The sequence below is a fragment of the Palaemon carinicauda genome, chromosome 42, assembly GCF_036898095.1.
Source record: "Palaemon carinicauda isolate YSFRI2023 chromosome 42, ASM3689809v2, whole genome shotgun sequence".
Taxonomy (NCBI): domain Eukaryota; kingdom Metazoa; phylum Arthropoda; class Malacostraca; order Decapoda; family Palaemonidae; genus Palaemon; species Palaemon carinicauda.
This window is the reverse complement of record NC_090766.1, coordinates 34967518-34991952: the sequence shown is the minus strand read 5'-3', so window position 1 is coordinate 34991952 and position 24435 is coordinate 34967518. Positions and strand designations below refer to the sequence as shown.

At 37.4% G+C, this 24435-nt stretch overlaps 1 protein-coding gene across 1 annotated transcript; it reads left to right on the top strand.

The window, feature by feature from the left end:
• Positions 1-3780: 3780 nt before the first annotated feature.
• Positions 3781-18732, top strand: LOC137633095 (putative per-hexamer repeat protein 5). The gene is made up of 9 exons (XM_068365256.1): positions 3781-3919; positions 4732-4794; positions 5200-5271; positions 5368-5511; positions 6268-6408; positions 6493-6588; positions 9613-9780; positions 16484-16603; positions 18536-18732. The coding sequence occupies exons 1-9, from the start codon at positions 3781-3783 to the stop codon at positions 18730-18732; spliced, it is 1140 nt and encodes a 379-aa protein (XP_068221357.1).
• Positions 18733-24435: the final 5703 nt, after the last annotated feature.

Here is a 24435-nt window from a genome sequence, read left to right as displayed (position 1 = left end):
TTGCACAGTAATCTAAATGTTTTATTCCAGCAGGGACAAATTTCTGGAATGATCTTCCTAATCTGGTAGTTGAACCAGTGGAACTTGAACAGTTCAAATTTGCAGCAAATGTTTTTATGATGAACAGGCTGACATAAGTCTCTTTTTATAGTTTATATATGAAAAGATGTTTTAATGGTGTTACTGTTCTTAAAAAAAATTGTTTTAATTGTTCATTACTTCTTTTGTAGTTTATTTCCTAATTTTCTTTCCTCATTGGGCTATTTTTCCCAGTACGAGCCCTTAGGCATGTAGCATCCTATTCTTCCAAATAGGGTTGTAGCTCAGCTAGTAATAAGTAATAATATTGTTGCAAATGCAGTGCAATTTTACACCAATTATCATTTTTTAATATGGTCCTCATCTTGATAAAAAGAGCAAAATATATTAGTTGCATTGTTTATATATCAGCATTTAACAGGAATCTAATTATTGAGTGAATACTTTGCAACATGAAAACACCTTGAGATACTACGGTCCCTTTCACAGTAGCTGCCTGACGAAGTAGTCGACTGATAGGTAGAATGGATTCATTTACATCTTTACGGTTTTATCTGAGGCACTCTCAACCCTTGTTCAGCCTTGCATTACGTGTACGACATCTCACTCTCTATTGCCGGTGCCACAAAAGCACACACTATTCACGAGCATCAACTGTAACCAAAGGCTATCTTCCTGACTGGACCAAGATCTAGTAAAAACTGGTCCAGCACTCCCAAACAGTGATGACGTCATTAGAGAAGTATCCTCGCTTCCAAAACCCTATTCTTTTTCCATGAACCGGTTTAATATAAAACATATGCCCCATTGACGTCACATTTCCCACCAGCTAATAATTGTTGGACCTGATTCCTAGTACTTGGACTGGACGTCTGGTTATTTTTTTCACGTATAAACATGGATGAAGATATTGATGTAAATCTAATATCCTTAATAGAGGCTAATTCTTTAATATGGGATTAGCATCTAGAAATTTATAAATGTATTTTATAGGTAACTTGGAGGTAGTAGGTTGGCCTGGGCACCAGCCGCCCGTTGGGATACTACCGCTAGTGAGTTATGGGGTTCTTTGACTGGCCACACCGTACTACATAGGACCATTCTCTCTGGTTACGGTTCTTTCCCTTTGCCTACACAGACACCGAATAGTCTGGCCTATTCTTTACAGATTCTCCTCTGTCCTCATACACCTGACAACACTATGGTTACCAAACGATTTTTCTTCACCCAAGGGGTTAACTACTGCACTGTAATTGTTCAGTAGCTACTTTCCTCTTGGTAAGGGTAGAAGACACTCTTTAGCTATGGTAAGCAGCTCTTCTAGGAGAAGGACACTCCAAAATCGAACCATTGTTCTCTATTCTTGGGTAGTGCCATAACCTCTGTACCAGGGTCTTACACTGCCTTGGGTTAGAATTCTCTTGCTTGAGGGTACACTCGGGCACACTTTTCTATCTCGTTTCTTTTCCTCTTGTTTTGTTGAAGTTTTTATAGTTTAAATAGGAAATATTTATCTTAATATTGTTACTATTCTTAAAATATTTTATTTTTCCTTATTTCCTTTCGTCACTGGGCTATTTTCCTGTTGGGGCCCCTACGCTTATAGCATCGTGCTTTTCCAACTAGGGTTTTAGCTTAGCATTTAATAATAATAATAATAATAATAATAATAATAATAATAATAATAACTTTGAAAGATTTTATATACGGTTAACACATGATCATTACTATAAGAAAAAGAAAGTATTAAATCAATAAAGAAATTATACATATAAACGCATTATATATATTTAATATATATATATATATATATATATATATATATATATATATATATATATATATATATATATATATATATATATGAATATATTATCTATATTTTAATAATACACATAAATTATGTATATCTTATATATAATACATACAACAGCAATTTGTAGATTGGTCACTGAGAGATATCTATCTATCTACCTACCATGGCACTTCCACCAATTTTTGGGGTAGCCGTCATAAATGATAATATAAGGGGATTTTTATTCTCTTTGTTCTTCCCTGCCTGACGAGGAGTTCAACCGAGTTTGGTTGGTACTGCCTTCCTCTTGTACTTCTCCTATCAACACATGCATTCATCGCCTTCTTCAGCAGATGCCTATTTCCATTCTCTCTACGTGGCCAAACCACCTCAACATATTCATACCCCTTCTAGCTGCTAATTCCTTCCTTGCACTTGTTCTCATGCTCGCTAGTGCGTTCTTAACTCAAATCGAGATACACCAGCCATACTCCTTAGACACTTCATCTTGAACACTTTCAATTTCTGTCTCTTCGTCACTTTCACCCGTCACCAGTACGATCCATAGATCAGAGTTGTTACTTTCATCTACCACACTACGATCCATAGATCAGAGTTGTTACAATTACTCTCTCATACAAATTTTCTTTACATTCATTTTAGCCTTCTATTCTTTGCCATTCCTTTCACTGGCCCCCATCACTTTACATCCTTCATTCACTCTCTCATCTACATCTGCTCCCACTCCACCATTTTCAGCAACAACAGACGCTAAGTAATTAAAATGATCTACTTCCTCAAGTAACTCTCTATTTAACATGACATTCAATCTAGCACCACCCTCCCTTCTTGTGCATCTCATAAACTTACTCTTACCCACATTAACTCTCATCTTCCGTCTCTCACACACCCTTCTAAACACAATCACTAATTGGACCAGCTTCTCCTCCAAGTCTCCAACCAATACAGTATCATACGCAATCAAGAACTGATTCACCTCCCACTCATGATTATTCTCTTCTATCAGTTTCAACCCTCGATCAACCAATCGAGCATTCATCTCTCCTACAACTCTATCAACAAACAAATTGAAAAACCATGGCGTCATCACACATCCTTGTCTCAGCCCCACTCACTGGAAACCACTCACTCACTTCATTTCCTATTCTAACATACACTTTACTGAGTATGAACTTTTCAATTTTTGCACACTGAAGTTCAGAAAGTTGAAATACAAAATTCCTTATGAGTGTTGGGGTTACGCCCTACGAAATACACATACCACTTACCAAATTATTGTTATTACTCTATAAGCAACAACCTTAGCTGGAAAAGAAGGATGCTATAAGACCAGGGGCTCCATCAGGGAAAAATAACCCAGTAACAAAAGGAAATAAGGAAATAAATAAACGATATGAGAAATAGTTAACAATTGATAAAATATTTTGAAAATATTAACATCAAAACATCAATTTCATATATATACTATATAAAGACTTATGTCATCCTGTTCAACATAACATTTGCTGTAAGTTTGAACTTATGAATACTTATGATAAGCCATTGAGACCGAGTAATTAGAAGTTTTATTCTGATTTTTTTCCATTTGCCGTCACAGATATCTTATAAGTTTTGGAATTGCTGCAAAGTTTATCATTGTATTAGACACTTTTTCTTAGAACTGATCATTTTATGAGAAAAGTTTTACCTTTTCCCTCTTGAAATTGAAAATTCTTTTAAAAAATTCGTGAATAAAAGCTAGATTTGGTTTTCAATTCTCCTTGGCAATCAAATCCAAAAAGAACTACACAATTACAAGAACTGGAACAAGCATCGGAACAATTATAAAAAAATTACCAACCCTATGGTAGGTTACACCAATGGAACTATATTAAATTCGACGCTGGATAAAACCAGTCATTACCTCTGGTAACATTGTATGAACTATGTCAACAATGCTTCAACGACTACTAAAAATTACCCCAGTCACAACTATGATGACTAACACTAAAAATATCAGGGATGAAAATAGAAACTTGCAAACATCGCACGAACTACCTCTTGTAGCATGTACTGCCTCTTGTAGTATGTACTAACTCTTGTAGCATGTACTAAATCTTGTAACATGCACTATTATTGTAACATGTACATTACTACCACTAATGCTAAAAAACACCAGAGCAACACAGACCACATTATTATACGTCTAAGCTGAGGTGAATGCGTCAGGAATACAATGTTTCTTATTGTATTTCAAATTGACTTATCTGCCTTATTTTGTAATCCAATCATTAGTAAATGATTCATTTCTCCATCAATTTTAGTTGGATTATCTCTTACTGGATTTGCTCCAGATAAGATTTTAGATGTGATTTATCAACTGTTTTATTCCTCAACAACACTGAATACGATTTATGTCTCGTAATCAATTATATTCACTTTTTCTTAGTGTGATGAACATTAATGTTTATAGCCTTGTTCATATATGTTACCATTTAGAAATTTGTGATATGACAAATATATATTTGTTTTCTCCCAAAATTGAAAACAGAAACTTTATATTACTGTAATAATTTTAATGAGTTAGAACATCAACTTAGGACATACATTCCTAGAGTTAACCTTAACCATCTATGAATTATTTTTTAAAAAATCAATATCCTTGAAAATTAAGAAAAAAATAATTTTTAATGAGAGTTAGAACATACACGTAGTGAATACATTTTTAGATATAACCTTACTCATCTAAAAAATATCTTTAAAAAAATTATTATCTTGAAAATTGAGAAAAAAAATCCACCATCAAGTAAAATGAATAAATAAAAAAAATTAATAAAAGATGTAAATGATTATAGCTTTAATATTTATTTATTCAATATATTCTTTTTAATTACAAGGATCAACGACAGATACTACCACTGGTACTACTACTGGAACTACTACTGCTACTACTACAGGAAGTACTACAGGAACTACCACTGGGACTACTACAGGAACTACAACTGCTACTACCACTGGTACTACTACAGGAACTACCACTGGTACTACTACTGGAACTACTACTGCTACTACAACAGGAACTACTACAGGAACTACCACTGCTACTACTACTGGTACTACTACAGGAACTACCACTGCTACTACCACTGATACAACTACAGGAACTACCACTGGTACAACTACAGGAACTACCATTGCTACTACCACTGGTACTACTACAGGAACTACCACTGCTACTACCACTGGTACAACTACAGGAACTACCACTGCTACTACCACTGGTACAACTACAGGAACTACCACTGCTACTACCACTGGTACAACTACAGGAACTACCACTGCTACTACCACTGGTACAACTACAGGAACTACCACTGCTACTACCACTGGTACAACTACAGGAACTACCACTGCTACTACCACTGATACAACTACAGGTACTACCACTGGTACAACTACAGAAACTACCACTGCTACTACCACTGGTACTACTACAGGAACTACTACTGGTACAACCACTGGTACTACTACAGCAACTACCACTGCTACTACCACTGGAACTACTACAGGAACTACCACTGCTACTACCACTGGTAAAACTACAGCAACTACAACTGCTATTACCACTGGTACAACTACGGGAACTACCACTGGTACAACTACGGGAACTACCACTGGTACTACTACAGGAACTACCACTGCTACTACCACTGGTACTACTACAGGAACTACCACTGCTACTACCACTGGTACTACTACAGGAACTACCACTGCTACTACCACTGGTACAACTACAGGAACTACAACTGCTACTACCACTGGTACAACTACGGGAACTACCACTGGTACGACTACAGGAACTACCACAGGTACTACTACAGGAACTACCACAGGTACGACTACAGGAACTACCACTGCTACTACCACTGGTACAACTACAGGAACTACCACTGCTACTACCTCTGGTACAACTACAGGAACTACCACTGCTACTACCACTGGTAAAACTACAGGAACTACCACTGCTACTACCACTGGTACAACTACAGGAACTACAACTGCTACTACCACTGTTACAACTACGGGAACTACCACTGGTACGACTACAGGAACTACCACAGGTACTACTACAGGAACTACCACAGGTACGACTACAGGAACTACCACTGCTACTACCACTGGTACAACTACAGGAACTACCACTGCTACTACCACTGGTACAACTACAGGAACTACCACTGCTACTACCACTGGTACAACTACAGGAACTACCACTGCTACTACCACTGGTACTACTACAGGAACTACTACTGGTACAACCACTGGTACTACTACAGGAACTACCACTGCTACTACCACTGGTACAACTACAGAAACTACCACTGCTACTACCACTGGTACTACAACAGGAACTACTACTGGTACAACTACAGGAACTACCACTGCTACTACTACTGGTACAACTACAGGAACTACAACTGCTACTACCACTGGTACCTTTGGTACCACTACGGGAACTACCACTGGTACGACTACAGGAACTACCACGGGTACTACTACAGGAACTACCACTGGTACTACTACAGGAACTACCACTGCTACTACCACTGGTACAACTACAGGAACTACCACTGCTAGTACCACTGGTACTACTACAGGAACTACTACTGGTACAACCACTGGTACAACTACAGGAACTACCACTGCTACAACCACTGGTACTTCTACAGGAACTACCACTGCTACTACCACTGGTACTACCACAGGAACTACCACTGCTACTACCACTGCTACTACTACAGGAAGTACCACTGGTACTACTAAAGGAACTACCACTGCTACTACCACTGGTACAACGACAGGAACTACCACTGCTACTACCACTGCTACTACTACAGGAACTACTACTGGTACAACCACTGGTACAACTACAGGAACTACTACTGCTACTACAACTGGTACTACTACAGGAACTACCACTGCTACTACCACTGGTACTACTACAGGAACTACCACTGCTACTACCACTGGTACAACTACAGGAACTACCACTGCTACTACCACTGGTACAACTACAGGAACTACAACTGCTACTACCACTGGTACAACTACGGGAACTACCACAGGTACTACTACAGGAACTACCACTGGTACTACTACTGGAACTACCACTGCTACTACCACTGGTACAACTACAGGAACTACCACTGCTACGACCACTGGTACTACTACAGGAACTACCACTGCTACTACCACTGGTACTACTACAGGAACTACCACTGCTACTACCACTGGTACAACTACAGGAACTACAACTGCTACTACCACTGGTACAACTACGGGAACTACCACTGGTACAACTACAGGAACTACCACTGCTACTACCACTGGTACAACTACAGGAACTACCACTGCAACGACCACTGGTACTACTACAGGAACTACCACTGCTACTACCACTGGTACTACTACAGGAACTACCACTGCTACTACCACTGGTACAACTACAGGAACTACAACTGCTACTACCACTGGTACAACTACGGGAACTACCACTGGTACGACTACAGGAACTACCACAGGTACTACTACAGGAACTACCATTGGTACTACTACAGGAACTACCACTGGTACTACTACAGGAACTACCACTGCTACTACCACTGGTACAACTACAGGAACTACCACTGCTACTACCACTGGTACTACTACAGGAACTACTACTGGTACAACTACAGGAACTACCACCGCTACTACTACTGGTACAACTACAGGAACTACCACTGGTACTACTAAAGGAACTACCACAGGTACTACTACAGGAACTACCACTGGTACTACTACAGGAACTACCACTGCTACTACCACTGGTACAACTACAGGAACTACCACTGCTACTACCACTGGTACTACTACTGGTACAACCACTGGTACAACTACAGGAACTACCACTGCTACTACCACTGGGACTTCTACAGGAACTACCACTGCTACTACCACTGGTACTACCACAGGAACTACCACTGCTACTACCACTGGTACTACTACAGGAACTACCACTGCTACTACCACTGGTACAACTACAGAAACTACCACTGGTACTACTACAGGAACTACCACTGCTACTACCACTGGTACTACTACAGGAACCACCACAGGTACTACTACAGGAACTACCACTGGTACTACTACAGGAACTACCACAGGTACTACTACAGGAACTACCACTGGTACTACTACAGGAACTACCACTGCTACTACCACTGGTACTACTACAGGAACTACCACTGGTACTACTACAGGAACTACCACTGCTACTACCACTGGTACAACTACAGGAACTACCACTGGTACTACTACAGGAACTACCACTGCTACTACCACTGGTACTACTACAGGAACTACCACTGGTACTACCACAGGTACTACTACAGGAACTACCACTGGTACTACTACAGGAACTACCACTGCTACTACCACTGGTACAACTACAGGAACTACCACTGGTACTACTACTGGTACTACTACAGGAACTACCACAGCTACTACCACTGGTACAACTACAGGAACTACCACGGGTACTACTACAGGAACTACCACTGCTACTACTACAGGAACTATCACTGCTACTACCACTGGTACAACTACAGGAACTACCACTGCTACTACCACTGGTACTACTACAGGAACTACCACTGCTACTACCACTGGTACTACTACAGGAACTACCACTGCTACTACCACTGTTACAACTACAGGAACTACAACTGCTACTACCACTGGTACAACTACTGGAACTACCACTGGTACGACTACAGGAACTACCACAGGTACTACTACAGGAACTACCACTGGTACTACTACAGGAACTACCACTGCTACTACCACTGGTACAACTACAGGAACTACTACTGGTACAACTACAGGAACTACCACTGGTACAACTACAGGAACTACCACAGGTACTACTACAGGAACTACCACTGGTACTACTACAGGAACAACCACTGCTACTACCACTGGTACTACTACAGGAACTACTACTGGTACAACTACAGGAACTACCACTGCTACTACTACTGGTACAACTACAGGAACTACAACTGCTAATACCACTGGTACAACTACGGGAACTACCACTGGTACTACTACAGGAACTACCACTGGTACAACTACTGGAACTACCACTGGTACAACTACAGGAACTACCACAGGTACTACTACAGGAACTACCACTGGTACTACTACAGGAACAACCACTGCTACTACCACTGGTACTACTACAGGAACTACTACTGGTACAACTACAGGAACTACCACTGCTACTACTACTGGTACAACTACAGGAACTACAACTGCTACTACCACTGGTACAACTATGGGAACTACCACTGGTACAACTACAGGAACTACCACTGGTACAACTACTGGAACTACCACTGGTACAACTACAGGAACTACCACAGGTACTACTACAGGAACTACCACTGGTACTACTACAGGAACAACCACTGCTACTACCACTGGTACTACTACAGGAACTACTACTGGTACAACTACAGGAACTACCACTGCTACTACTACTGGTACAACTACAGGAACTACAACTGCTACTACCACTGGTACAACTACGGGAACTACCACTGGTACTACTACAGGTACTACTACAGGAACTACCACTGGTACTACTACAGGAACTACCACTGCTACTACAACTGGTACTACAACTGGTACTACTACAGGAACTACCACTGCTAATACCACTGGTACTACTACAGGAACTACTACTGGTACAACCACTGGTACAACTACAGGAACTACAACTGCTACTACCACTGGTACAACAACAGGAACTACCACCGCTACTACTACTGGAACTACCACTGCTACTACTACAGCAACTACCACTGCTACTACTACTGAAACTACCACTGCTACTACCACAGGTACAACTATATCTACCAGTGCCACTTAAACTACCCCAGGTTCGACTGCAGGAAATATCATCGGCACAACTTCAACTGTTTCCAAATGCATGTTTTAATGACACAGTCAATAAATCATTGCTTCACTGCAGTTTCTGCTGATTCTAATTTCTGATTAAGAATCAGTTCAGTTTAAATGAGCAAACATTTCTACTATTCCGGTCCTACTTTACTACTGACTTATTAATAACATGACCTTTTTCTTTTAAAGGAAACATTTTTTGGGGGACATTGTTTGCATATCAAAATTAAGTTAACACTGGCATGAAATTCACTTTTTAATTTTATGTAAAGAATATATCATAAACAAAATTAACTATTCATACTTTCAATCAGGATGCCAGATAATTCATGATCAATCAATCAATTAATCAATCATACTTTCAAAATAGATGGCAGAATGTTTCCTTTAATTATAGTATATTTCTACCTTTTTTTCTAAAGCATAATTACTGTTGGATTCTTTTCCTGATTATGAATTATTATTATTTTACAAGTGTTCTTGAATATTCCAAAGAGTAAAAATATCACAGAAAAAAATTGTGATATTTGTATTGTATTTTTCTCTCATTAATTTTTCTTTCGTATCTAAGACCCTTTCGGTGTAATGTTTCCTTTATAACTTGTCCATCATTACTTTATAATTAAATCAGTATTGCCGCATCATTAATATACTATCTTTATCCCCTTTAATTATATATAATAAGTTCTTTTTTTATTTAATGTACTGAATATATTTGTTTCAAAACTATTGTAAAAAGTAAAACGAATCTATTGGTGGATCTTCTATTCAGGTGAAATAACAAAATTCTCTAAAGAAAAATTTTCTAAAAATGAAAACCTTTAGTACTTTACTGGCTACTTCTTATCATCTTTAACTTTCTAAAAATGAAAACCTTTAGTACTTTACTGGCTACTTCTTGATCATCTTAACCTTTCCAAAAATGAAAACCTTTAGTACTTTTCTGGTTACTTGATTATCTTTTCGATGCCACCTTTGTCCACAAAAAAAACTATAATATATATATACATAGATAGAGAAAATTTGAAAGCATCAGCACCGAACAAACTAAATTATCTAAAATAAATATACACGATAAAGGGAATGATTTCTATTAAAAACCACTATTTTAACCACACAGTAAAAACCGTCAGCAGAGTAATGAGAAACTTGATCCTTATCATTCCTGTTTTCCTGAGGCTAAACCAACTAATTTAGCTTTTCGATCTCGTGAAATTAAAGCTCAAATGATGGTCCTTAATGTTCAGGGAGGTGTAGACCAAAATGATATCTTTTCTTTGTTTTTTTATAAAGACTGCACATTACTTGCTTCTGAATTATTTGTTACTTTCTGCAAGTAAGCGAAAAGCGTTTGACGTAGCTAAAGTCACACTGATTACTGCATAATTTCAGTAATTCCCATATTATCTAAAGATTTTGAAGCTCTTTTGTCATAACATCTAAATGGGTATGCTGAACGTAACCACGAGTTCTCTAGTTTGATATTTTGCTTTTGTAAAAGCCTTGGAGCATGGGATACCCTCTGTACCATCTCCAATGCTATACAGAAATCCCTTGATTGTGGTCAGAAGTTCAAATAATTAGCCTTCATTTTAGCACTCCATTTGACCATATTAATCATGATGCCCTTGCTTTCAAATTCAAAACGTTAGGGTTGGGTGGGTCTTTTTTATCATAATTATTGAACTTTTCAGTAATTGGTCACATAAAGTTGTTGTTGATGGATACCATAGTCAATATAGGAATGTACTACCTGTTGTTCCTGAGGGTAGTGTTCTTGGCCCATTACTATATACACATGATATGTAGTTTGGCCTAGTAAACAAGCTCAATAAATATGCAGATGATGATACTCTCTTTGCAACAATTCCATCTCCTGAATGTAGATCTGGGGATGCTGAAACCTTAATACAGCTCTAGCTAAAATTGGTGCATGGTGCAAATTGTTGGGTATAAAGTTGAATCCTAACAAAACTCAAAGTATGATCGTAAATAGGTCAAGGATAGTGGCTCCTTAAACCCGAATATCAGTATTGATAATATTTCGACAGCAAATTAACTTTTGAGAAACACATTGGGTCTGTGTCTTCTTCAATTACACAAAAAATGACTCATTGAGAAAGTTTTTTAAGATTTTCGGTGATCAATCTATTCTGAAGAAGTGTTTTAATTCTTTCATTCTACAGTTTTTCAAGTATTGTATTCCTGTCTGGTCTTCAGCTGCCGAATTTCATCTTAATTTGTTGGACAGGAACTTACAGCCTATGAAATTTCTTATTGCTTGATATAGATTTTAATCTCTGGTAGCATCGTTCAATTAGTTTGTTAAGCATGGTACACAAGATTTTCATAATTCTGGTCGTCCTTTACATTCAGAACCATCCTTTTCGTAATACTAGGAATGCAGTTTATTCTAATAGTTATGCCGTATCCATCGTAAAGCTCAATATTGCACAGTAATCTAAATGTTTTATTCCAGCAGGGACAAATTTCTGGAATGATCTTCCTAATCTGGTAGTTGAACCAGTGGAACTTGAACAGTTCAAATTTGCAGCAAATGTTTTTATGATGAACAGGCTGACATAAGTCTCTTTTTATAGTTTATATATGAAAAGATGTTTTAATGGTGTTACTGTTCTTAAAAAAAATTGTTTTAATTGTTCATTACTTCTTTTGTAGTTTATTTCCTAATTTTCTTTCCTCATTGGGCTATTTTTCCCAGTGCGAGCCCTTAGGCATGTAGCATCCTATTCTTCCAAATAGGGTTGTAGCTCAGCTAGTAATAAGTAATAATATTGTTGCAAATGCAGTGCAATTCTACACCAATTATCATTTTTTAATATGGTCCTCATCTTGATAAAAAGAGGAAAATATATTAGTTGCATTGTTTTATATATCAGCATTTAACAGGAATCTAATTATTGAGTGAATACTTTGCAACATGAAAACACCTTGAGATACTACGGTCCCTTTCACAGTAGCTGCCTGACGAAGTAGTCGACTGATAGGTAGAGTGGATTCATTTACATCTTTACGGTTTTATCTGAGGCACTCTCAACCCTTGTTCAGCCTTGCATTACGTGTACGACATCTCACTCTCTATTGCCGGTGCCACATAGGCACACACTATTCACGAGCATCAACTGTAACCAAAGGCTATCTTCCTGACTGGACCAAGATCTAGTAAAAACTGGTCCAGCACTCCCAAACAGTGATGACGTCATTAGAGAAGTATCCTCGCTTCCAAAACCCTATTCTTTTTCCATGAACCGGTTTAATATAAAACATATGCCCCATTGACGTCACATTTCCCACCAGCTAATAATTGTTGGACCTGATTCCTAGTACTTGGACTGGACGTCTGGTTATTTTTTTCACGTATAAACATGAATGAAGATATTGATGTAAATCTAATATCCTTAATAGAGGCTAATTCTTTAATATGGGATTAGCATCTAGAAATTTATAAATGTACTTTACAGGTAGGTAACTTTGAAAAACTTTAAATAGGGTTAACACATGATCATTACTATGAAGGTAAGAAAGTATAAAACCAATAAAGAAATTATACATATAAACACATTATATATATCTATATCTATATATATATATATATATATATATATATATATATATATATATATATATATATATATATATATATATATATATATGAATATATTATCTATATCTTAATAATACACATAAATTATATATTTTTTATATATAATACATACAACAGCATTTTGTAGATTGGTCACTGTGAGATATCTATCTATCTCTCTACCATGACACTTCTACCATTTTTTGAGGTAGCCGACATAATTGATAACAAAAGGGGATTTTTCTTCTCTCCGTTCTTCCCTGCCTGACGAGGAGTTCAACCGAGTTTCGTTGGTACTCCTAGCGGGCCACAGGCCACCCTCCCCAGTTATCTAAGACAATTGAAGCTTTAAATGCCGGATCCCCAACTGCTGTTACGTCAGTGGTCACCAAGTGGAAGCAGCAGGACCTATTGGAACTGCGTCACAATCACTCACCATTCATTAATATTTCTCGCATAATCTTTAGCCTCTTTACATTCATTTTAGCCTTCTATTCTTTGCAATTCCTTTCACTGGCCCCCAGCATTTTACATCCTTCATTCACTCTCTCGTGTACATCTGCTTCCGACAACAACAACAACAGAAGTTAAGTACTTAAACTGATCTACTTCCTCAGTAACTCTCCGTTTAACATGATATTCAATCTAGCACCAACTTCCTCCTCGTGCATATCATAAAGTTACTCTTACCCACATTAACTCTCATCTCCCTTCTCTCACACACCCTTCCAAACTCAATCACTAATTGGACCAGCTTCTCCTCCAAGTCTCCAACCAATACAGTATCATACGCAATCAAGAACTGATTCACCTCCCACTCATGATTATTCTCATCTATCAACAAAAAATTGAACAACCATGGCGTCATCACACATCCCTGTCTCAGCCCCACTCTCACTGGAAACCACTCACTCACTTCATTTCCTATCCTAACACACACTTTACTGAGTATAAACTTTTAAATTTTTGCACACTGAACTTCAGAAAGTTGAAATACAAAATTACTTATGGATGTTGGGGTTACGCCCTACAAAATACACATACCACTTACCAAATTATTATTATTACTCTATAAGCTACAACCTTAGCTGGAAAAACAGGATACTATAAAACCAGGGGCTCCATCAGGGAAAAATAGCCCAGTGACAAAACGAAATAAGGAAATAAATAAAATATATGAGAAATAGTTAACAATTGATAAAATATTTTGAAAATATTAACATCAAAACATAAATTTCATATAAAAACTATAAAAAGACTTATGTCAGCCTGTTAAACATAACATTTGCTGTAAGTTTGAACTTATGAATACTTATGATAGGCACTTATGACCGAGTAATCAGAAGTTTTATTGTTTTTTTTTTTTTTTTTTCATTTCACGGTTACATAGATATCTTATAAGTTTTGGAATTGCTGCAAAGTTTATCATTGTGTTGGACACTTTTTATTAGAACTGATCATTTTATGAGATGAGTTTTACCTTTTCCTTCCTGAAATTGAAAAATCGAAAAAACAAAAATCATGAATGAAAACTAATTTTGGTTTTCAGATCTCCTTGGCAATCAAATCCAAAAAGAACTACAAAATTACAAGAACTGGAACTAACATAGGAATAATAAAAAAAAAAAAAAAATTACCATCACTATTGTAGGTTACACCAATGGAACTATATTAAATTCGACGCTGGATAAAACCAGTCATTACCTCTAGTAACATTGTATGAACTATGTCAACAATGCTTCAACGACTACTAAAAATTACCCCAGTCACAACTATGATGACTAACACTGAAAATATCAGGGATGAAAATAGAAACTTGCAAACATCACACGAACTACCTCTTGTAGCATGTACTGCCTCTTGTACTATGTACTAACTCTTGTAGCATGTACTAAATCTTGTAACATGCACTATTATTGTAACATGTACATTACTACCACTAATGCTAAAAAACACCACAGCAACAGGGACCACATTATTATACGTCTAAGCTGAGGTGAATGCGTCAAGAATACAATGTTTCTTATTGTATTTCAAATTGACTTATCTGCCCTTATTTGTAATCCAATCATTAGTAAATAATTCACTTCTCCATCAATTTTAGTTGGATTATCTCTTACTGGATTTGCTCCAGATAAGATTTTAGATGTGATTTATCAACTGTTTTATTCCTCAACAACACTGAATACGATTTATGTCTCGTAATCAATTATATATATTCACTTTTTCTTAGTCTGATAAACATTAATGTTTATAGCCTTGTTCATATATGTTACCATTTAGAAACTTGGGATTTGACAAATATATATTTGTTTTCTCACAAAATTGCAAACAGAAACTTTATATTACTGTAATAATTTTAATGAGAGTTAGAACATCCACGTAGGACATACATTTCTAGGCTTAACCTTCGCCATCTAAGAATTATTTGTTAAAAAATCAATATCCTTGAAAATTAAGGAAAAATTCATTTTTAATGAGTTAGAATATACACGTAAGGCATAAATTTATAGATATAACCTTACACATCTAAAAGAATATCTTTGAAATAATTAATATCTTGAAAATGAAGGAAAAATCCACCATAAAGTAATATGAATAGAAAAAAAATCAAAGGAACATGAAAATGATTGTAGCTTTATCATTTATTTAGTCAATATATGCATTTTAATTACAAGGATCGTCCACAGATACTACTACTGCTACTACTACAGGAACAACCACTGGTACTACTACAGGAACAACCACTGGTACTACTACAGGAACTACTACAGGAACTACCACTGCTACTACTACAGGAACTACTACAGGAACTACCACTGCTACTACTACAGGAACTACTACAGGAACTACCACTGGTACTACAACTGGTACTACTACAGGAACTACCACAGCTACTACCACTGGTACAACTACAGGAACTACCACTGGTACTACCACTGGTACTACTACAGGAACTACCACAGCTACTACCAGTGGTACAACTACAGGAACTACCACTGGTACTACTACAGGAACTACCACTGCTACTACTACAGGAACTACCACTGCTACTACCACTGGTACAACTACAGGAACTACCACTGCTACTACCACTGGAACTACTACAGAAACTACCACTGCTACTACCACTGGTACAACTACAGGAACTACCACTGGTACTACTACAGGAACTACCACTGCTACTACTACAGGAACTACCACTGCTACTACTACAGGAACTACCACTGCTACTACCACTGGTACTACTACAGGAACTACTACTGCTACTACCACTGGTACTACTACAGGAACTACCACTGGAACTACCACTGGTACTACCACTGGTACTACTACAGGAACTACCACAGCTACTACCACTGGTACAACTACAGGAACTACCACGGGTACTACTACAGGAACTACCACTGCTACTACTACAGGAACTACCACTGCTACTACCACTGGTACAACTACAGGAACTACCACTGGTACTACCACTGGTACTACTACAGGAACTACCACTGCTACTACCACTGGTACTACTACAGGAACTACCACTGCTACTACCACTGGTACAACTACAGGAACTACCACTGCTACTACCACTGGTACAACTACAGGAACTACCACTGGTACTACCACTGGTACTACTACAGGAACTACCACTGCTACTACCACTGGTACAACTACAGGAACTACCACTGCTACTACCACTGGTACAACTACAGGAACTACCACTGCTACTACCACTGGTACAACTACAGGAACTACCACTGCTACTACCACTGGTACAACTACAGGAACTACCACTGGTACTACCACTGGTACTACTACAGGAACTACCACAGCTACTACCACTGGTACAACTACAGGAACTACCACGGGTACTACTACAGGAACTACCACTGCTACTACTACAGGAACTACCACTGCTACTACCACTGGTACAACTACAGGAACTACCACTGCTACTACCACTGGTACTACTACAGGAACTACCACTGCTACTACCACTGGTACTACTACAGGAACTACCACTGCTACTACCACTGGTACAACTACAGGAACTACAACTGCTACTACCACTGGTACAACTACTGGAACTACCACTGGTACGACTACAGGAACTACCACAGGTACTACTACAGGAACTACCACTGGTACTACTACAGGAACTACCACTGCTACTACCACTGGTACAACTACAGGAACTACCACTGGTACAACTACAGGAACTACTACTGGTACAACTACAGGAACTACCACTGGTACAACTACAGGAACTACCAGAGGTACTACTACAGGAACTACCACTGGTACTACTACAGGAACAACCACTGCTACTACCACTGGTACTACTACAGGAACTACTACTGGTACAACTACAGGAACTACCACTGCTACTACTACTGGTACAACTACAGGAACTACAACTGCTACTACCACTGGTACAACTACGGGAACTACCACTGGTACTACTACAGGAACTACCACTGGTACAACTACTGGAACTACCACTGGTACAACTACAGGAACTACCACAGGTACTACTACAGGAACTACCACTGGTACTACTACAGGAACAACCACTGCTACTACCACTGGTACTACTACAGGAACTACTACTGGTACAACTACAGGAACTACCACTGCTACTACTACTGGTACAACTACAGGAACTACAACTGCTACTACCACTGGTACAACTACGGGAACTACCACTGGTACAACTACAGGAACTACCACTGGTACAACTACTGGAACTACCACTGGTACAACTACAGGAACTACCACAGGTACTACTACAGGAACTACCACTGGTACTACTACAGGAACAACCACTGCTACTACCACTGGTACTACTACAGGAACTACTACTGGTACAACTACAGGAACTACCACTGCTACTACTACTGGTACAACTACAGGAACTACAACTGCTACTACCACTGGTACAACTACGGGAACTACCACTGGTACTACTACAGGTACTACTACAGGAACTACCACTGGTACTACTACAGGAACTACCACTGCTACTACAACTGGTACTACAACTGGTACTACTACAGGAACTACCACTGCTACTACCACTGGTACTACTACAGGAACTACTACTGGTACAACCACTGGTACAACTACAGGAACTACAACTGCTACTACCACTGGTACAACAACAGGAACTACCACCGCTACTACTACTGGAACTACCACTGCTACTACTACAGGAACTACCACTGCTACTACTACTGAAACTAAAACTGCTACTACCACAGGTACAACTATATCTACCAGTGCCACTTAAACTACCCCAGGTTCGACTGCAGGAAATATCATCGGCACAACTTCAACCGTTTCCAAATGCATGTTTCAATGACACAGTCAATAAATCATTGCTTCACTGCAGTTTCTGCTGATTCTAATTTCTGATTAAGAATCAGTTCAGTTTAAATGAGCAAACATTTCTACTATTCCGGTCCTACTTTACTACTGACTTATTAATAACATGACCTTTTTCTTTTAAAGGAAACATTTTTTGGGGGACATTGTTTGCATATCAAAATAAAGTTAACACTGGCATGAAATTCACTTTTTAATGTTATGTAAAGAATATATCATAAACAAAATTAACTATTCATACTTTCAATCAGGATGCCAGATAATTCATGATCAATCAATCAATTAATCAATCATACTTTCAAAATAGATGGCAGAATGTTTCCTTTAATTATAGTATATTTCTACCTTTTTTTCTAAAGCATAATTACTGTTGGATTCTTTTCCTGATTATGAATTATTATTATTTTACAAGTGTTCTTGAATATTCCAAAGAGTAAAAATATCACAGAAAAAATTATGATATTTGTATTGTATTTTTCTCTCATTAATTTTTCTTTCGTATCTAAGACCCTTTCGATGTAATGTTTCCTTTATAACTTGTCCATCATTACTTTATAATTAAATCAGTATTGCCGCATCATTAATATACTATCTTTATCCCCTTTAATTATATATAATAAGTTCTTTTTTTATTTAATGTACTGAATATATTTGTTTCAAAACTATTGTAAAAAGTAAAACGAATCTATTGGTGGATCTTCTATTCAGGTGAAATAACAAAATTCTCTAAAGAAAAATTTTCTAAAAATGAAAACCTTTAGTACTTTACTGGCTACTTCTTATCATCTTTAACTTTCTAAAAATGAAAACCTTTAGTACTTTACTGGCTACTTCTTGATCATCTTAACCTTTCCAAAAATGAAAACCTTTAGTACTTTTCTGGTTACTTGATTATCTTTTCGATGCCACCTTTGTCCACAAAAAAAAACTATAATATATATACATAGATAGAGAAAATTTGAAAGCATCAGCACCGAACAAACTAAATTATCTAAAATAAATATTCACGATAAAGGGAATGATTTCTATTAAAAACCACTATTTTAACCACACAGTAAAAAGCGTCAGCAGAGTAATGAGAAACTTGATCCTTCTCATTCCTGTTTTCCTGAGGCTAAACCAACTAATTTAGCTTTTCGATCTCGTGAAATTAAAGCTCTCATGATGGTCCTTAATGTTCAGGGAGGTGTAGACCAAAATGATATTTTTTCTTTGTTTTTTTATAAAGACTGCACATTACTTGCTTCTGAATTATTTGTTACTTTCCGCAAGTAAGCGAAAAGGGGTTCTTTGGGCACTTCATGGAGAATTGGTAATGTTACTCCATTACGTAAAAGCGTTTGACGTAGCTAAAGTCACACTGATTACTGCATAATTTCAGTAATTCCCATATTATCTAAAGATTTTGAAGCTCTTTTGTCATAACATCTAAATGGGTATGCTGAACGTAACCACGAGTTCTCTAGTTTGATATTTTGCTTTTGTAAAAGCCTTGGAGCATGGGATACCCTCTGTACCATCTCCAATGCTATACAGAAATCCCTTGATTGTGGTCAGAAGTTCAAATAATTAGCCTTCATTTTAGCACTCCATTTGACCATGTTAATCATGATGCCCTTGCTTTCAAATTCAAAATTATTGAACTTTTCAGTAATTGGTCACATAGAGTTGTTGTTGATGGATACCATAGTCAATATAGGAATGTACTACCTGTTGTTCCTGAGGGTAGTGTTCTTGGCCCATTACTATATACACAGGATATGTAGTTTGGCCTAGTAAACAAACTCAATAAATATGCAGATGATGATACTCTCTTTGCAACAATTCCATCTCCTGAATGTAGATCTGGGGATGCTGAAACCTTAATACAGCTCTAGCTAAAATTGGTGCATGGTGCAAATTGTTGGGTATAAAGTTGAATCCTAACAAAACTCAAAGTATGATCGTAAATAGGTCAAGGATAGTGGCTCCTTAAACCCGAATATCAGTATTGATAATATTTCGACAGCAAATTAACTTTTGAGAAACACATTGGGTCTGTGTCTTCTTCAATTACACAAAAAATGACTCATTGAGAAAGTTTTTTAAGATTTTCGGTGATCAATCTATTCTGAAGAAGTGTTTTAATTCTTTCATTCTACAGTTTTTCAAGTATTGTATTCCTGTCTGGTCTTCAGCTGCCGAATTTCATCTTAATTTGTTGGACAGGAACTTACAGCCTATGAAATTTCTTATTGCTTGATATAGATTTTAATCTCTGGTAGCATCGTTCAATTAGTTTGTTAAGCATGGTACACAAGATTTTCATAATTCTGGTCGTCCTTTACATTCAGAACCATCCTTTTCGTAATACTAGGAATGCAGTTTATTCTAATAGTTATGCCGTATCCATCGTAAAGCTCAATATTGCACAGTAATCTAAATGTTTTATTCCAGCAGGGACAAATTTCTGGAATGATCTTCCTAATCTGGTAGTTGAACCAGTGGAACTTGAACAGTTCAAATTTGCAGCAAATGTTTTTATGATGAACAGGCTGACATAAGTCTCTTTTTATAGTTTATATATGAAAAGATGTTTTAATGGTGTTACTGTTCTTAAAAAAAATTGTTTTAATTGTTCATTACTTCTTTTGTAGTTTATTTCCTAATTTTCTTTCCTCATTGGGCTATTTTTCCCAGTACGAGCCCTTAGGCATGTAGCATCCTATTCTTCCAAATAGGGTTGTAGCTCAGCTAGTAATAAGTAATAATATTGTTGCAAATGCAGTGCAATTTTACACCAATTATCATTTTTTAATATGGTCCTCATCTTGATAAAAAGAGCAAAATATATTAGTTGCATTGTTTATATATCAGCATTTAACAGGAATCTAATTATTGAGTGAATACTTTGCAACATGAAAACACCTTGAGATACTACGGTCCCTTTCACAGTAGCTGCCTGACGAAGTAGTCGACTGATAGGTAGAATGGATTCATTTACATCTTTACGGTTTTATCTGAGGCACTCTCAACCCTTGTTCAGCCTTGCATTACGTGTACGACATCTCACTCTCTATTGCCGGTGCCACATAGCACACACTATTCACGAGCATCAACTGTAACCAAAGGCTATCTTCCTGACTGGACCAAGATCTAGTAAAAACTGGTCCAGCACTCCCAAACAGTGATGACGTCATTAGAGAAGTATCCTCGCTTCCAAAACCCTATTCTTTTTCCATGAACCGGTTTAATATAAAACATATGCCCCATTGACGTCACATTTCCCACCAGCTAATAATTGTTGGACCTGATTCCTAGTACTTGGACTGGACGTCTGGTTATTTTTTTCACGTATAAACATGAATGAAGATATTGATGTAAATCTAATATCCTTAATAGAGGCTAATTCTTTAATATGGGATTAGCATCTAGAAATTTATAAATGTATTTTATAGGTAACTTGGAGGTAGTAGGTTGGCCTGGGCACCAGCCGCCCGTTGGGATACTACCGCTAGTGAGTTATGGGGTTCTTTGACTGGCCACACCGTACTACATAGGACCATTCTCTCTGGTTACGGTTCTTTCCCTTTGCCTACACAGACACCGAATAGTCTGGCCTATTCTTTACAGATTCTCCTCTGTCCTCATACACCTGACAACACTATGGTTACCAAACGATTTTTCTTCACCCAAGGGGTTAACTACTGCACTGTAATTGTTCAGTAGCTACTTTCCTCTTGGTAAGGGTAGAAGACACTCTTTAGCTATGGTAAGCAGCTCTTCTAGGAGAAGGACACTCCAAAATCGAACCATTGTTCTCTATTCTTGGGTAGTGCCATAACCTCTGTACCAGGGTCTTACACTGCCTTGGGTTAGAATTCTCTTGCTTGAGGGTACACTCGGGCACACTTTTCTATCTCGTTTCTTTTCCTCTTGTTTTGTTGAAGTTTTTATAGTTTAAATAGGAAATATTTATCTTAATATTGTTACTATTCTTAAAATATTTTATTTTTCCTTATTTCCTTTCGTCACTGGGCTATTTTCCTGTTGGGGCCCCTACGCTTATAGCATCGTGCTTTTCCAACTAGGGTTTTAGCTTAGCATTAATAATAATAATAATAATAATAATAATAATAATAATAATAACTTTGAAAGATTTTATATACGGTTAACACATGATCATTACTATAAGAAAAAGAAAGTATTAAATCAATAAAGAAATTATACATATAAACGCATTATATATATTTATATATATATATATATATATATATATATATATATATATATATATATATATATATATGAATATATTATCTATATTTTAATAATACACATAAATTATGTATATCTTATATATAATACATACAACAGCAATTTGTAGATTGGTCACTGAGAGATATCTATCTATCTACCTACCATGGCACTTCCACCAATTTTTGGGGTAGCCGTCATAAATGATAATATAAGGGGATTTTTATTCTCTTTGTTCTTCCCTGCCTGACGAGGAGTTCAACCGAGTTTGGTTGGTACTGCCTTCCTCTTGTACTTCTCCTATCAACACATGCATTCATCGCCTTCTTCAGCAGATGCCTATTTCCATTCTCTCTACGTGGCCAAACCACCTCAACATATTCATACCCCTTCTAGCTGCTAATTCCTTCCTTGCACTTGTTCTCATGCTCGCTAGTGCGTTCTTAACTCAAATCGAGATACACCAGCCATACTCCTTAGACACTTCATCTTGAACACTTTCAATTTCTGTCTCTTCGTCACTTTCACCCGTCACCAGTACGATCCATAGATCAGAGTTGTTACTTTCATCTACCACACTACGATCCATAGATCAGAGTTGTTACAATTACTCTCTCATACAAATTTTCTTTACATTCATTTTAGCCTTCTATTCTTTGCCATTCCTTTCACTGGCCCCCATCACTTTACATCCTTCATTCACTCTCTCATCTACATCTGCTCCCACTCCACCATTTTCAGCAACAACAGACGCTAAGTAATTAAAATGATCTACTTCCTCAAGTAACTCTCTATTTAACATGACATTCAATCTAGCACCACCCTCCCTTCTTGTGCATCTCATAAACTTACTCTTACCCACATTAACTCTCCTCTTCCGTCTCTCACACACCCTTCTAAACACAATCACTAATTGGACCAGCTTCTCCTCCAAGTCTCCAACCAATACAGTATCATACGCAATCAAGAACTGATTCACCTCCCACTCATGATTATTCTCTTCTATCAGTTTCAACCCTCGATCAACCAATCGAGCATTCATCTCTCCTACAACTCTATCAACAAACAAATTGAAAAACCATGGCGTCATCACACATCCTTGTCTCAGCCCCACTCACTGGAAACCACTCACTCACTTCATTTCCTATTCTAACATACACTTTACTGAGTATGAACTTTTCAATTTTTGCACACTGAAGTTCAGAAAGTTGAAATACAAAATTCCTTATGAGTGTTGGGGTTACGCCCTACGAAATACACATACCACTTACCAAATTATTGTTATTACTCTATAAGCAACAACCTTAGCTGGAAAAGAAGGATGCTATAAGACCAGGGGCTCCATCAGGGAAAAATAACCCAGTAACAAAAG